This window comes from Rana temporaria, chromosome 10 (genome assembly GCF_905171775.1).
Source record: "Rana temporaria chromosome 10, aRanTem1.1, whole genome shotgun sequence".
NCBI classification, from domain to species: domain Eukaryota; kingdom Metazoa; phylum Chordata; class Amphibia; order Anura; family Ranidae; genus Rana; species Rana temporaria.
Genome location: NC_053498.1, coordinates 137,164,215 through 137,180,674, shown reverse-complemented (window position 1 = coordinate 137,180,674; position 16,460 = coordinate 137,164,215). Strand labels below are relative to the sequence as shown.

Genomic DNA, 16,460 nt, shown 5'->3' with positions numbered 1-16,460 from the left:
ATAACAGGAAAAACCTTATACAAAAAGGTAACTTTAAAGGCTGTACTTGAAAGTGAGGTAACACAATGAAAGTGTTACTAAACCCAGGATCTGCATTTACTATATCTGGTCTCCCACAGTACACAGAACATGGAAATGCAATTATTTTAGTAAATATAAACTGCTAAATACCGTATTTATCGGAGTATTGCGTGCTCCGGCGTATCGCGCGCACCCCTAATGTGGACCCGCAATTCCTGTAAAAAAAAACATTTTAGTACTTACAGTTTTGGTGTCTTGCGCGGCGTCCATCGGCGGCCTCGTCGGGTCCGGCATCCGTCTGCGGCTTCGGTGGTTTCCTCCCGGCTTCTCCTGCGCTGTCTCCCCGTCGAATCGCCGCTTCCCGCGCTCAGTTTGAACACCTTCGCCGACGTATACCGAGTGCAGTACACTCGGCTACATTCGGCCAGGCTCAGCTTCGCTTGTGCTCACGCTCTGTGACGTTTATGCATGAGCAAGAGCGAAGCCGAGCCTGGCCGAATGTAGCCGAGTGTACTGCACTTGGTATACGTCGGCGCAGGCATTCAAACTGAGCACGGGAAGCGGGTATCGGCGTATATCGCGCACCCACGATTTCCCCCTTATTTTAAGGGGAAAAAAGTGTGCGGTATACGCCAATAAATACGGTACCTTTTCTCATCAGCAGTATATAGCAGTCTTATGACTTCTATCAGTGTCTGGTTAAAGATTGTAGGGGGAGTTTTCATTCTACGACTGTCCTATGAGGTTGCAGGACCCCTGACCCTCTGTCTGGACAGTTCCGAATGGCCCTGTGCTGATCACATGCACCCTCCCAAGAAAAAAAAAATCTCTAGCAATACACACCAAACTGAGCATGAGTAGAGTGCCCACAAGACTGTGTTCTATCAGGAGATGGATTGGGGACTGTGGAATAAGGGGAGGATCAGAGAAGACAGGATCAAACAGCCTTTTTACACAATGCGGAAGATTAACCCGTTAGGTTCCACAGTGAGTATAACCAGCATGCTTTACTGCATATACAGACTGAGTTTACTGTTGTGGGTTTAGTAACACTTTCAGTTTAAATGTAGAAATGTTATTACATAATTAAATTAAAAGAATTCACTGGTCATGAAAGACCATCAGAGGTAATTACAACAGTAAAATACAATCATCATAAAACACCATACAGATACCAAAGGAATACCATTTTTTGATGCTGATATATCTTAGTGGTTGATTCCGACGTGTTTTGCATCCAGCTGCTTCATCAGGGAGACCACGAAGGCATCTGAAAGGATTATTTAACAACATATTACAATACGGCTCATTTCATCATTACAAAAGGATAGAACCATTAGTGTGATTATAGGCTTATTTTTCCCCACTGGAACAAAACGGCCCATGCTTTATTTCTACGATGTGGCTGTAAGATTATATATATATATGGAGGGTTTCTATTCATTTATCTTTTTCTGTTTGTTGAACTAGATGGACTTTTGGTGCCTTTTTCTTAAACCTTACTATTTTTTCCTTTGCGCGGACTTTCACATAATCAAGCTGCAGGCGACGTGCTGTGTGCGGTATGGCGAGCAGAATGTACAGTACATGCCTTCTCTTTCTCTATATATAGTGTGTCTGTCTCCCGAGTTTGCAGTTACTGTATATACAGTATGGGCTCATCAATGATTCATACAGGAGGGGAATAGCTTCTCGTATTGGCACTAGTTTCATTCTACTGATGTTATACAGCAATTGCAATTTTAAGATCGCTGATGTAGTTAAGGTCCAAATTCTTGTGATGTTCGGTGTCTGACTGTTAAAATACAGACCACATCATCCTGTATTGATACATTCTTTTATGCGTCAGGATTGTTCTATGAGAAAAAGTCTGATTTTTCGTACGTCTGCCAATGTCACATCGGAGTCACATATGAGTCACATACAGTATATGTCATAATGATCACATACAGCAAAGAGAGGTAAAACCTTAACTACTTCAATACCGGGCACTTTCAACCAGGGCTGGACTGGGACAAAAATTTGGCCCTGGATTTCATCCAGACCGGCCCACTGACAGGTTTCTTCAATGTGGACGGCCAGGCAGGGAAAGGAAGTGAACGCTGCGGGGAGGGAGAGGAGGTGAACGCTGCGGGGAGGGAGGGGAGGTGAACGCTGCGGGGAGGGAGGGGAGGTAAACGCTGCGGGGAGGGAGGGGAGGTGAACGCTGCGGGGAGGGAGGGGAGGTGAACGCTGCGGGGAGGGAGAGGAGGTGAATGCTGCGGGGAGGGAGAGGAGGTGAATGCTGCGGGGAGGGAGAGGAGGTGAATGCTGCGGGGAGGGAGGGGAGGTGAATGCTGCGGGGAGGGAGGGGAGGTGAATGCTGCGGGGAGGGGAGGTGAACGCTGCGGGGAGGGAGGGGAGGTGAACGCTGCGGGGAGGGAGGGGAGGTGAATGCTGCGGGGAGGGAGGGGAGGTGAATGCTGCGGGGAGGCGAATGCTGCGGGGAGGGAGAGGAGGTGAATGCTGCGGGGAGGGAGAGGAGGTGAATGCTGCGGGGAGGGAGAGGAGGTGAATGCTGCGGGGGGAGAGAAGGTGAACGCAGCGGGGAGAGGAGGTGAATTCTGCGGGGGGAGAGGAGGTGAACGCAGCGGGGAGATGGAGGAGGTGAACGCTGCGCTGCGGGAGGGAGAGGAGGTGAATGCTGCGGGAAGGGAGAGGAAGTGAACGCTGCGGGGAGGGAGAGGAAGAGGAAGTGAACGCTGCGGGGAGGGAGAGGAGGTGAACGCTGCGGGAGGGAGTGAAGGGGAATGCTGCGGGGAGGGAGAGGAGGTGAATGCTGCGGGGGAAAAGGAGGTGAACGCAGTGGAGAGATGGAGGAGGTGAACGCTGCGGGGAGGGAGAGGAGGTGAACGCTGCGGGGAGGGAGAGGAAGTGAACACTGCGGGGAGGGAGAGGAAGTGAACGCTGCGGGAGGGAGAGAAGGGGAATGCTGCGGGAGGGAGAGGAGGTGAATGCTGCGGGGGGAGAGGAGGTGAACGCAGTGGAGAGATGGAGGAGGTGAACGCTGCGGGGAGGGAGAGGAGGTGAACGCTGCGGGGAGGGAGAGGAGGTGAACGCTGCGGGGAGGGAGAGGCGGTGAACGCTGCGGGGAGGGAGAGGAGGTGAGCGCTGCGGGGAAGGGGAGACAGAGGAGCGGAGGGGGCGGCGGCCGCTGTCACTGAAGCCGGCCCACTGGGAAACTCCCTGTTGTCCAGATGGCCAGTCCATCCCTGCTTTTACCCCCTTCCCAGGAGAATTTTCAGCTTTCAGTGAGCGCTGTCACACTCTGAATGACAATTGCGTGGTCATGCCACACTGTACCCAAACTACATTTCTATCATTTTCTCCCCACAAATAGAGCTTTCCTTTGGTGGTATTTGATCACCTCTGGGTTTTTTTACTAAAATTTGGGGAATCTAAAGGGCACTGACCGGCTTTACTGATGGGGCACTGATTGGCACTTTTATGGGCACTGATTGGCGATTTGGGTGGGCACTGACTGGAAGCTGATGGGCACTGATTTGCAGCTGTGATGGGCACCTCTGATGGGAGCTGCACTGATAATCAATGTGCTGATGTTTGTTATGTGTTCCCACTCACACAGCATAAAAAAGAAAACATATGTCTTACCATTCTGGATGTGTTCAAATCAGGGGCGGACTGACCATTGAGTCACTCGGGCACTGCCCGAGGGCCCCATGCCACTAGTGGGCCCCATCAGGTTTACCAGGCTCAGTAAAACCAGGGACAGTATGTAAAAATCTGTGTTTTTTTTTATATCTGTCCCTGATATGTCCGAAACCGACATGCTTTTGATGTGAAAATCCAGAGATTTTAGCTGCCCCGCCTCTGCACTGCCTCCTGGCATGGTGGCCATCTGTAAGCCCAGGGGCCCCATAATCTTCTATTGCCCGGGGGCCCCATGAGTTGTCAGTCCGCCCCTGGTTCAAATTTAATTTACCATTGATAATGAGATCTGCCAGTACAGTATAGACAGAACACTCTGGTCAGCGCTCTGAGACGCGTGCACGATGTTTAGGGGGCGCGCGTACGCCGCCCGGCATGTTGCTCCCGCTGTGATTGGACACAGCCAGAGCCAATCAGCGGATTGCTCACAGGCGAGACGGATCGGCTGTGTGCCAATATAAACAAAGCACACCGCTGATCTGTCAGGGAGGAAAAGAGAGAGATCGTGTTTCAACCAAGCTGAATCACAATCTCTCTTTTCCTCCAGTGAATCCACTCCCCCCACAGTTGGAAACACCTCCCAGGGAACACTAAATTGTATTGATATGTATTACAGCACAACGTAAAAAAAAAACGCAGAGGTGATCAAATACCACCAAAAGAAAGAAAAATAAATGTTATGTTCTTTTATAGTACATTTGCATTAACATGTGCGGCATTGTGTTTCTGCAATAAAGCCCAGCTCCAGTATATCGGAAACGTCCTCCTTGCATTGAAGCTGCAGTTGTAAAAGCATTGAACTTACCCCATCCTTCGCTCCCCCGACAGATGACGCTCCTCCGACAGATGACGCTCCCCCATGCTCCGACAGTAGACTGTCCCCAGTGTCATCACAGCAAATGCAGGGCTAGAGGCATTGGTCTTGATGATATCACAACCTTAGACCGCTGGAGCATGGGGGAGAAGAGGCTGCAGTGACCGGTCTAGCAGCATGGAGGATCAGGTAAGTAAACCTTCTACCCCCCCCATAGACTTAAACAAGTAGTTGGCGCTTGCAGTGCGGGTGTAGCCCCACTGCGAGGAGGAATTTTTAAAGAGGAGGCCCAGCCCCCCCCCCCCTAAAAAAAATCAAAGTCAGCAGGTACAAATACTGTAGCTGCTGAATTCTAGTATAAGGACACTTACCTGTCCATGGATCCAGAGATGTCCTCACTCGAGCCAATTCTTCAATCCGCTTCAGGGGCAGGCGCCAACATCGAGTAATGTAAAACAGGAAGTGGAGCCTTGTGGCTTCATAGCCGGTTTCCTACTGCACACGAGCGAGTCGCGCTGAGCCTTGTGCAGGGTCCCTTAGTCTTCTGGGACCTGTGATGTGTCCCCAGAACACTGCGAGGGAAGGAGGGGGGTGCCGAACTAATGGTTCAGTTCACCGCGGTAACAAAGAAATATCCCCCATGGGAAAAGGACTTTAGAGGTGACATAAACACCAATTATTAAAAAAATAAATGTTATTACAAATTAAGTTTGAACTTGGCAATAACAATACAATCTTGTCTGTGCAAATACAAATACATAAATATGAAAACTGAGTAATGTTGATACATATAAAGTATTCTCCAAAGTACACAACACGTTTCTGGCATGCAATGCCCTTCTTCAGGGGTGATAACAGGGAGATCTGTATTCGTATAAGAACTCATTTAGCATATTGTGTGATCATGCACTTAAAGGGGTTGTAAAGGTTCGTTTTTTATTTTCTAAATAAGTTCCTTTAAGCTAGTGCATTGTTGGTTCACTTACCTTATCCTTCGATTTCCCTTCTAAATGTTTTATTTTTTTTGTCTGAATTTCTCACTTCCTGTTCCTCCTCAGTAAGCTTGCCCCCATCATCCGAGCCGTTCTGGCTGGGGGTTAGTCGGCATGCTCACCCCCTCCCTTGGGGCTACATCCCTGCGGGGAGACGCTGCGAACACATCGTCTCCCCGCAGGGATGTAGTCGCACTCCCAAGGGAGGGGGCGAGCACGCCGACTAACCCCCAGCCAGAACGGCTCGGATGATGGGGGCAAGCTTACTGAGGAGGAACAGGAAGTGAGAAATTCAGACAAAAGAATAAAACATTTAGAAGGGAAATTGAAGGAAAAGGCCCTCTAAGACATTTAGAATGTCTTTCTGCAGCGCCGCCCCCTCTGGCTCTCGCAAATAACATACATTCATGCATTGCACGAATGTATGTTATTGTGGCCAGCTGCCACTGGTCTATTCAGATAGCCGGACATAGGGCGCCGGATACCTGAATAACGGCAGCTGGTTGGCTGTGCGGAAGTGCCTATCAGAGCCAGATGGCTCCCGGATGCCCTCGGCTCCCGGATGTCTTATCCTCGGAACGTAGGGGGACTGCGTAAGATAAGACTGACGGCCGTCTCAGCCAATCAGGTTCACCAATTCTGGTTATCGGTAACCTGATTGGCTGAAGCGTCATCGAGGGCAGGAAAGGACATAGAGGGACATGGAAGCAGAAAGGTAAGTGCATTTTATAGGGCACAGCGGCGACAGTGGGCACAGAGGCGACAAAGGGCACAGTGGCATCAATAGGTACAGTGGTGACAAAGGGCACAGTGGCAACAATTAAAGGGCACAGTGACATGCACAGTGGCAACAATGGGCACAGTGGCAACAATTAAAGGACACAGTGGTGACAATTGGCACAGTGGCAACAATTGAGGGGCACAGTGGCTGCGTTTGGCATGGCACAGTGGTGACAATTGATGGCACAGTGGCTGTGTTTGATGGCATGGCACAGTGATTGCGTTTGATGGCATGGCACAGTGGATGCGTTTGATGGCATGGCACAGTGACTGTGTTTGATGGCATGGCACAGTGGTGCGAATTGATGGCATAGTGACTGCATTTGATGGCATGGCACAGTGGTGATAATTGATGGCACAGTGGCTGCGTTTGATGGCATGGCACAGTGGTGACAATTGATAGCACAGTGACTGCGTATGATGGCATGGCACAGTGGTGACAATTGATGGCACAGTGGCTGCATTTGATGGGCACAGTGAGGCTGCAATTTTATTTTTATTTTCTTTGCGCCCCCCCCAAAAATTTTGAGCACCAGCCGCCACTGAACTCATATGGCTTTGTCCATGGCCATGATGGGCCAATTCAAGCCTGGGAGTATCAGGGGAATGCCCTTCAAGTAGGGCAGGGGTAGGCAACCTCGGCCCTCAAGCTGTGGTGAAACTACAAATCCCATCATGCCACTGCCTCTAGGAGTCATGCCTGTGATGGTCAGGGTCTTGCAATGTCTAATGGGACTTATAGTTTCAAAACATCTGGAGGGCCGAGGTTGCCTACCCCTGCCCTACTTGAAGGGAAATTCCCCTGATACCCCCAGGCTTGCCGTCTGTGTAGTGTCTCGTCCATCACGTCTCTGCTGCTGTTGATCTGAGATCAAAGTAGGATAGGGTACCTGTCAAAATCAGGTACCCGCTCCCCCTCAAAAAAAAGTGTCAAATGTGGTAGCGGGGGGTGCAAACAAGTGGAATTCCCCTTTTGGGTGGAGCTCCGCTTTAAGTTTCCCAGTGTTGGGGTTTACAGCAGAACTCCAGAAATAAATAAACAGTTGGGAAATAAAATGTGATCCGCATTCCTGCCACATCAAAGAGCCAGATCGAAAACCATTTGGCAGGTAGAAGAGTTCTTATATAACCATTTTAGAAGCATATAATTTCCATGCAGTTTCCGTGTTGGTAGTAGCAGGCGGTGTGATGGCCATATTTGACCGTGAGCGATCTGTGCCTTATTACTTTTAATCGACGCTGCGTAAATGCTGACAAATCCATGAATAAATCCAGATTCATTTTGGTGCACGAGTAATTGCAAACATAAAAAAAAAAAAAAAATCGTCTTTATAGTTAAGTTTACTCTCTAATGTGCAGATGCCATGTGGGGTTTTATTTTGTTGTTTTTTTATTATTTTGCTAGCGAGGATTTAACGGTGACACGGGTTGTTGCAATGCAGTGGGAAGACGCATATTGATATTCCTTAGCGAACAGTGCTCTCTGGTGTTCACATGTCTTTTCTCTCGTCCTTTTTTCTCTACAGGTTTCCTTCTGTGCGGTGCACCTCCAGGTCCTGGCCGGTGAGGGGCCTTGACCCCCAGTCCCTGTGACCTGCCTCCCCCTATCTAGGCAGAGCCTGGAATCCCCGGCCTGCTGCAATGGGTGGGTTCTGAACGCTGGTAAGAGGTGACTATGTTGAGCTGTGCTGTGTTTCTCCTGCTCCTCTCTGTCTGTATACTGATCTCTCTTCCTGTCTGCTTTTGCTGTTCTCTGTGCTGTCGGGGTGTCCTCATCAGGTAATGAGGAGCACTGGGGTCAGCCTACCCTGGAGATGCTGAAGAGAAGGGACATTCTGGCTATTGTACTGATCGTTCTTCCCTGGACTTTGCTCATCACAGTATGGCACCACAGTACTCTGTCCCCGTTGCTCACTGCACACAAGGGTGAGGAGACTCTCTGACCCCCCCCCCCTTCAACTTAGAATTGTCCTGTTGTGTCACTGACCACCACCACTGACCTCATACTCATCAACCCCCTTACCAGTCTATGGTGCATGTTCTCATCCTCTGCCAACATACCCCCCCGATGTCATCCAACAGGATATTTCTGAAAACTGTTCTAAGAACAAAGGCTGGCCCGGTTGGCTTACATAAAGCCATATATTGATATATTATTGTGAATTATTTATGCTTATTGACATTTTGTAATAAATTTATATTTTTATGACCTAGTTGTCACTACTATTTATGGTTGCCCGAAAAATCCCACCTTGCTTAGAGGTATTCATTTTTTCATTGATTCAGGGATGTTGGCAACATCATGCCCTTATACATGAGCCAAACCTTTTCATATAAAGCCATATAATGGCTTATATAAAGAGCAATTAAAGCGGAACTGAACTCCGTAAGCGAAGATCTTTTATGTTGTGGGGAAGATCCAGAATTTCTAATTGTAACTAAACGGTACCCTGAAAATCTACCTTTTCTCTGCAATTTCTCCAGAAAAATACTAGTGGACTTCCCAGTATGCGAGTGTAGGCACACCTTTCACTACAGCTTCATAATTGCATATCTGCAGTGTGAGATCTAAGGCACTGCTGTCCCTAACTGCTAGTCTCAGTGAAATTTGGTGATGTTACTACTGTACTGCTCACGGTTCTCCTTGGTGGAGGCTCTGACGTGAGGAAGAAATGCTCTGTCTCCAACCAAGATGGCCATCCACACACAAAGACACAGTGTGGAACAAGGCATGGTAGGTCAATAATGGGGGGAGATCAGGTGTAGGGAGACCACAGGCAATACTGGGGACTAATCCTTTGCACTATGTTTGCCTTTTTATGGGTACAGCGTCTAGTTTGAAAGCAGTAAGTAGGGGTGGAGAAGACAGTTCCATTAAAAAGCGTTAGATAATTTGGAAGTTTCACGTTCAACTTGTGACTTAGGTGCAGCGTTGTGCGGCGGGCAGTAAACACACAGGGCCAGATTCAGATAGAATTGCCAATCTTTAGGCGGGCGTAGCGTATCTCAGATACACTACGCCTCCATAATTTAGTGAGGCAGGTACCGTATTCACAACGAACTTGCGTCCTAAGTTACAGCGGCGTAGTGTAAATGGGCCGGCGTTGGCCCGCCTAATTCAAATTGTCCAGGCAGTGGGCGTGTTGTATTATAATGAGCCTTGACCCCACGTAATTGACGCTCCTAACGAACGGTGCATGCGCCGTCCGTGAACGTATGCCAGTGCGCATGCTCGAAATCACGTCGCAAATAGTCAATGCTTTCGACGTGATCATAACTTACGCACAGCCCTATTCGCGTACGATTGACGTAAACGACGGAAAAATCTACGCTGTCCCGACGTCCATACTTAACATTGGCTACGGCTCCTATAGCAGGGGTAACTTTACGCCGAAAAAGCCTTACGTAAACGACGTATATCAATGCACCGGGCGCATGTACGTTTCTGAATTGGCGTATCTAGCTCATTTACATATTCTACGCGTAAATATGCAACTAAGATACGACGGTGTAAGAGACTTACGCTAGTCGTATCTTAGACAAATTCTGGCGTATCTGATTCTATGAATCAGGCGCCAAGATATGCCTCCCACTCACTCTGGAGATACGCCGTCGTAACTCCTTTCTGAATCCGGGCCACAGAGTCCAAGTCTGGTAGTCACAATATATTGTAGAAACGTTCAGCAAGTACAACAGGCCCAGTGGGGAAGCACACCCAACTGCAGCCACTTACAACGTTGGGGATGGCCTCTTCCCGTTCCAACATGACTGAGCACCAGCGCACAAAGCAAGGTCCATAAACACATGGATGAGCGAGTTTGGGGTGGAGGAACTTGACTGCCCTGCACAGTCCTGACCTCAACCTGATAGAACGCCTTTGGGATAAATTAGAGCGGAGACTGCGAGCCAGGCCTTCTTGCCCAACATCAGTGCCTGACCTCATATCAGTGCTTTTGGAAAAATGGTCAAACATTCCCATAGACACACTCTTAAACCTTGTGGACGGCCTTCCCAGAAGAGATGAAGCTGTTATAGCTGCAAAGGAAGGGCAACTCAATATTGAACCCTACGGACTAAGACTTGGATGCCATTAAATTTCATGTGTGTGTAAAGGCAGGCGTACCAATACTTTTGGTAATATAGTGGGTATATATATTTATGGGATCCATTCAGTTCTTTGTTTCTGAACACCCCTAGGTGCTGCAGATTGGATATCGGAGGATTTTCTCCAGTCTGATATCTGCAGCATGAGCAAGAGCCATGTACAAAGCATGTGTTTCTCATTTAAAAAGGGGGGTATTGGGTTCCTATGGGCAATATCTCTTCATCTGCCCAGTTCTATCAGTTTTCAGAAATGTTCTCTCATATTTTTGTTGATGTATATTTTTGTCATTGTAATAGAATGTTGTGCATAACGGGAATCTATCACAAAGGTATAACGCTGGGCCAGAAGCCACTGATAGAAGAGTCACTGAGTGGCGTGAAGTTGAATGTAACCGATGCCCAGAACTGATATGAGACTCGGAGTCTGAGAATATCATCTCCCATCAGAATTATAGGAGCCGCCATTTACCTTTGTGATTTACACCCTTCAGCAGAAAATCACATTACATTGAGATGTTTGCTTTTTACATTCTGTCCATCCACATGATTTAAGGTGTTCACAATATAGACTGACCCCGGACTGGAATGGAAATAGGTCAGTCACACTTTTCTGTTAACTCCAGTGCAGCGACTTTATAGAGAATGTAGCCTATCCATTCACCATAGATCAGTGACATCACTGAGAATCCAGCCTATCCATTCACAGGAGAGCAGTCACATTACCGAGAATGCAGCCTATCCAATCACCATAGATTACTAAGAATGCAGCCTATCCATTCACTATAGATCGGGACATCACTGGGAATGCAGCCTATCCATTGACCATAGATCACTAAGAATGCAGCATATCCACTGACTATAGATCAGGACATCACTGAGAATGCAGCCTATCTATTCAGTAGAGATCAGTAACATCACTTAAAATGCAGCCTATCCATTCTCTAAAGGACAGTGATATACAGCATATCAATTCACAAGAGGGCAGCTACACTGTTGAGGATGCAACCTTTCTATTCACCATAGACAGAGACAATTTTGCTAGAGACCACCAGTGACATCACTGAGAATGCAGCCTATGCATTTACTAGTGATTGGTGACATTACTGAGAATGCAGTCTATCCATTCAATACAGTACAGATCAGCAACCTCAACGAGAATGCAGCCTATCCATTCACTGGGGAGTGCTTTAATCACTGAGAATGCAGCCTATCCATTCATTAAAGACCAATGACTAAGAATTTAGCCTGTTTATTCACTAGAAACTGATCATGTCACTGAGAATGCAGCCTATCCATTTAATAAACACTAGTGACATCACTGAGAATGCAGCCTATCCATTTAATAAACACTAGTGACATCACTGAGAATGCAGCCTATCCATTTAATAAACACTAGTGACATCACTGAGAATGCAGCCTATCCACACTAGTGACATCACTGAGAATGCAGCCTATCCATTTAATAAACACTAGTGACATCACTGAGAATGCAGCCTATCCACACTAGTGACATCACTGAGAATGCAGCCTATCCATTTAATAAACACTAGTGACATCACTGAGAATGCAGCCTGTCCATTTAATAAACACTAGTGACATCACTGAGAATGCAGCCTATCCACACTAGTGACATCACTGAGAATGCAGCCTATCCATTTAATAAACACTAGTGACATCACTGAGAATGCAGCCTATCCATTTAATAAACACTAGTGACATCACTGAGAATGCAGCCTGTCCATTTAATAAACACTAGTGACATCACTGAGAATGCAGCCTATCCATTTAATAAACACTAGTGACATCACTGAGAACGCAGCCTATCCATTTAATAAACACCAGTGACATCACTGAGAACGCAGCCTATCCATTTAATAAACACTAGTGACATCACTGAGAACGCAGCCTATCCATTTAATAAACACCAGTGACATCACTGAGAATGCAGCCTGTCCATTTAATAAACACCGGTGACATCACTGAGAATGCAGCCTATCCATTTAATAAACACTAGTGACATCACTGAGAATGCAGCCTGTCCATTTAATAAACACTAGTGACATCACTGAGAATGCAGCCTATCCACACTAGTGACATCACTGAGAATGCAGCCTATCCATTTAATAAACACTAGTGACATCACTGAGAATGCAGCCTATCCATTTAATAAACACTAGTGACATCACTGAGAATGCAGCCTATCCATTTAATAAACACTAGTGACATCACTGAGAATGCAGCCTGTCCATTTAATAAACACTAGTGACATCACTGAGAATGCAGCCTATCCATTTAATAAACACTAGTGACATCACTGAGAACGCAGCCTATCCATTTAATAAACACCAGTGACATCACTGAGAATGCAGCCTGTCCATTTAATAAACACCGGTGACATCACTGAGAATGCAGCCTATCCATTTAATAAACACCGGTGACATCACTGAGAATGCAGCCTATCCATTTAATAAACACCGGTGACATCACAGAGAACGCAGCCTATCTATTCACTAGTAATATCACTGAGAATGCAACCTATCCCTTTTTTTAATGCAGCCTATTTATTCACAGAAGACTGGTGACATCACTAAGAATACAACCTATCAATTCACTAAAAGGCAGTGACCTCACTAAGAACACAACCTACCCAAACTCTATAGACCAATGACATTGCTGAAAATACAGCCTCCCCGGTCATTAAGGACCGGTGACAATACAGCCTATCCATTTCATATAGACTGCCAACAAACATTGTTCACACAAACACGACTTGCACTCAGTTAACAACTAGAGTAATCCATATTCTTAAATCGGATTTACCAACCATGCTTCAGCCATGTTCCATACCTATGTACCAACCTACCACTCTCCTTCTTTTCACCATCTTTACCTCCATTGTATATTTCATCTACTACTTCACTGATGAACGTGTGCTTTGTCAATCTGCTTTTGGTTTGGGCTCTGCAATTTGCCATTGTCTTGTTTTGCACAATTAGGAATAGATTTGGGGAGATTAAAGAGGAACCAATCATTTACATAGATTTGGGGAGACTCGAGGTGAACCAATCATTTACATAGATTTGGGGAGACTAAAGAGGAACCAATCATTTACATAGATTTGGGGAGACTAAAGAGGAACCAATCATTTACATAGATTTGGGGAGACTAAAGAGGAACCAATCATTTACATAGATTTGGGGAGACTAAAGAGGAACCAATCATTTACATAGATTTGGGGAGACTAAAGAGGAACCAATCATTTACATAGATTTGGGGAGACTCAAGGTGAACCAATCATTTACATAGATTTGGGGAGACTCGAGGTGAACCAATCATTTACATAGATTTGGGGAGACTTGAGGTGAACCAATCATTTACATAGATTTGGGGAGACTCGAGGTGAACCAATCATTTACATAGATTTGGGGAGACTCGAGGTGAACCAATCATTTACATAGATTTGGGGAGACTCGAGGTGAACCAATCATATACATAGATTTGGGGAGACTCGAGGTGAAAGCAATATTAATAAAAGAGAGCAGGGAGGGTTAAAGATTATTATTATTATACACGATTTATGTAGCGCCAACAGTTGACGAAGCGATTTACAATGTATAGGGGGGACATCAATTACAGTACAGTTTAATACAAAAGGTACAGGAGGGCCCGGCTCATAGAGCTTACATTCTAAAAGGGGGAGGTGGTGGTACAAAAGGTAATAGCTGCAGAGAATTATTTGATGGGGGTGGCTCGGTTGGGTGTGGGAGAGGCTTCCCTGAATAAATGAGTTTTCAGGGAATCTCCTAAAGGTGGACAGGGAAGGGGCTGATCGGACATACTGGGGCAGGGAGCACCAGAGTATGGGAGAGGCTCTGGAGAAGTCCTGAAGGCGAGCATGGGAGGAGGTAAAAATGTAAGAAATTTTCGTAGTCCAATGTTTCTCAAAGTAGAGCCGCTCTGGTCCCTCTACCTTTGCCTTTTCCATGTCCAAGTGCTGGCCTGTGATCACCCTGTACTGTAGGGTAGGTCATTGCAGACTTTATATAATACGTATACATCACACTGAATAAAACAGAAAAATACATTTATCTAGACATAGGGAATAATGTCAGGGCAACTGAACTGAAGTTTGATTGGAATGAGTCCCTATTGATCAAATGCTGGTACATTTTATTACTTCTAAATCAAGGTTCTGCTGTATGTGGGCAAGACCTATTTCCAATTTCCCTACATCACCTCTTGCAGCTCAAAGCAATATTAAATACAAAGTTCAGGGAACACACCGAGAACAGTGGGGGAGTTAGAGGTTAGTGAAAGGATAGGGAACTTTACTCTCCCCTTTAACACAATATGACTGTAGTTCTCTGGTTCCTTTTGGGATAATTGTTCTTCTGTCTGTTCCAGAGGACGGGACTGATGGCCGGAGGGATGCCAATCCAGGCTCAGATTCCAGGGAATACTGTTCTTCGGAAAGGGATATAGTAGAAGTTGTCAGGACTGAGTATGTATATACACGGCCCCCACCTTGGATGGGTAACCTCCCAACCATCCACGTCATCACCCCCACCTACAGCAGACCGGTGCAGAAGGCCGAACTGACCCGCCTGGCCAACACGTTACTGCATGTCCCCAACCTGCATTGGATCCTGGTGGAGGACTCTCAGCGGCGCACCCCTCTGGTCACTCGGATGCTGCAGGACTCCGGCCTCAATTACACCCACCTTAACGTGGAGACCCCACGTAATTATAAACTAAGAGGGGACACCAGGGACCCTAGAATACCCCGCGGGACTATGCAGAGAAACCTGGCCTTACGGTGGCTCAGAGAGACATTTAACAAAAACAACAGCTTGCCTGGAGTGGTGTATTTTGCAGATGATGACAACACTTACAGTCTGGACCTGTTCGAGGAGGTGAGCGAAATTCTACAACACGGGTCTCTGGCTAAGAGCTTTGATCCACAAGACACTGCAATAGGGGCCATTGGATCTAATATTAAGTGGAATGCAGAGGAGCTCATTGCTCATGTCTAAGAACATGAGTTGGCTGGTCTGGCTTCCGTACTTTCTGAGTTACTGACGCGGAACTATTATGCAGAAAGTGAGAGCTCCTGATCTGCATACTTGTTCCAGGTCGATGCTCAAGAAAATATTAAAGCCGTTTGGATCAGCATGTAAGCCAGCTTATAGGGAAAATCAGTAATGAGGGTCTCTATATTCTGTCTAAACAGCACAGCCAAGCAGGAACAAAGATTGTCTCTGGACGCAGCCGCACTCTGAACAAATTGTAGCCTTTTATTAAAGGAAGGCCAGCACTACAAGTCACAGCAAAATAAAATAAAACCTGACCACTGACGCGTTTCGCACTGAAACTAGTGCTTAGTCATAGCCCTATGACTAAGCACTAGTTTCAGTGTGAAACGTGTCAGCAGTCAGGTTTTATTTTGCTGTGACTTGTAGTGCTGTCCTTCTTTTAATAAAAGGCTACAACGGAGGATATTCATCTGGGTTCCCACCTGGAGCGGCTATTCCCTTTCCCCTAAACAGCACAGCCAGGAAGATTTCTCTACTGCACTGGCGGCCCACCAGCTGTTGCAAAACTACAAGTCCCATGAGGCATTGCAAGGCTGACAATTACCAGCATGACTCCCACAGGCAGAGGCATTATGTAGTTTCGCAACAGCTGGAGGGCTGCCAGTTTTGAGACCCCTGATCTACTGCCTCCTAAAGTGTTACATGTGAACGTTGGAGGAGGTTGTGTTATTATTGATGTTGGGTTAAAGTGTATGTGAACCCTAATAATGAACTTCTCTTATTTGCTTGGTAAATTTAACATAGAATTTGTTTTGATAAGTAAAATCCTGCCAGAAATCTTGTAGAGCTGAGAACTTCCTTTGGTTAGACGATGACTAAGGCCGCGTACACACGGTCGGTCAAAACCGATGAAAACAGACTGAAGGACCTTTTCATCGGTCCAAACCGATCGTGTGTGGGCCCCATCGGTCAGTTATCCTTCTGTCAAAAAAATTAGAACTTGTTTTA

General features: G+C 46.6%; 1 protein-coding gene across 4 annotated transcripts in view; it reads left to right on the top strand.

The window, feature by feature from the left end:
• B3GAT1 (beta-1,3-glucuronyltransferase 1) overlaps positions 1-16,460 on the top strand; it is a 103,888-nt gene that overhangs the window by 69,546 nt on the left and 17,882 nt on the right. For 2 of the 4 annotated variants that reach the window (XM_040326376.1, XM_040326375.1), the window contains exons 2-4: positions 7,842-7,960; positions 8,095-8,241; positions 14,824-15,332. In XM_040326376.1, the coding sequence (XP_040182310.1) occupies positions 7,957-7,960; positions 8,095-8,241; positions 14,824-15,332 (660 nt within the window). In that variant the 5' untranslated portion in view covers positions 7,842-7,956. Of the gene's footprint in view, positions 1-7,841; positions 7,978-8,094; positions 8,242-14,823; positions 15,333-16,460 lie in introns of all 4 variants that reach the window. The other 2 variants (XM_040326377.1, XM_040326378.1) reach the window with 2 other exon arrangements.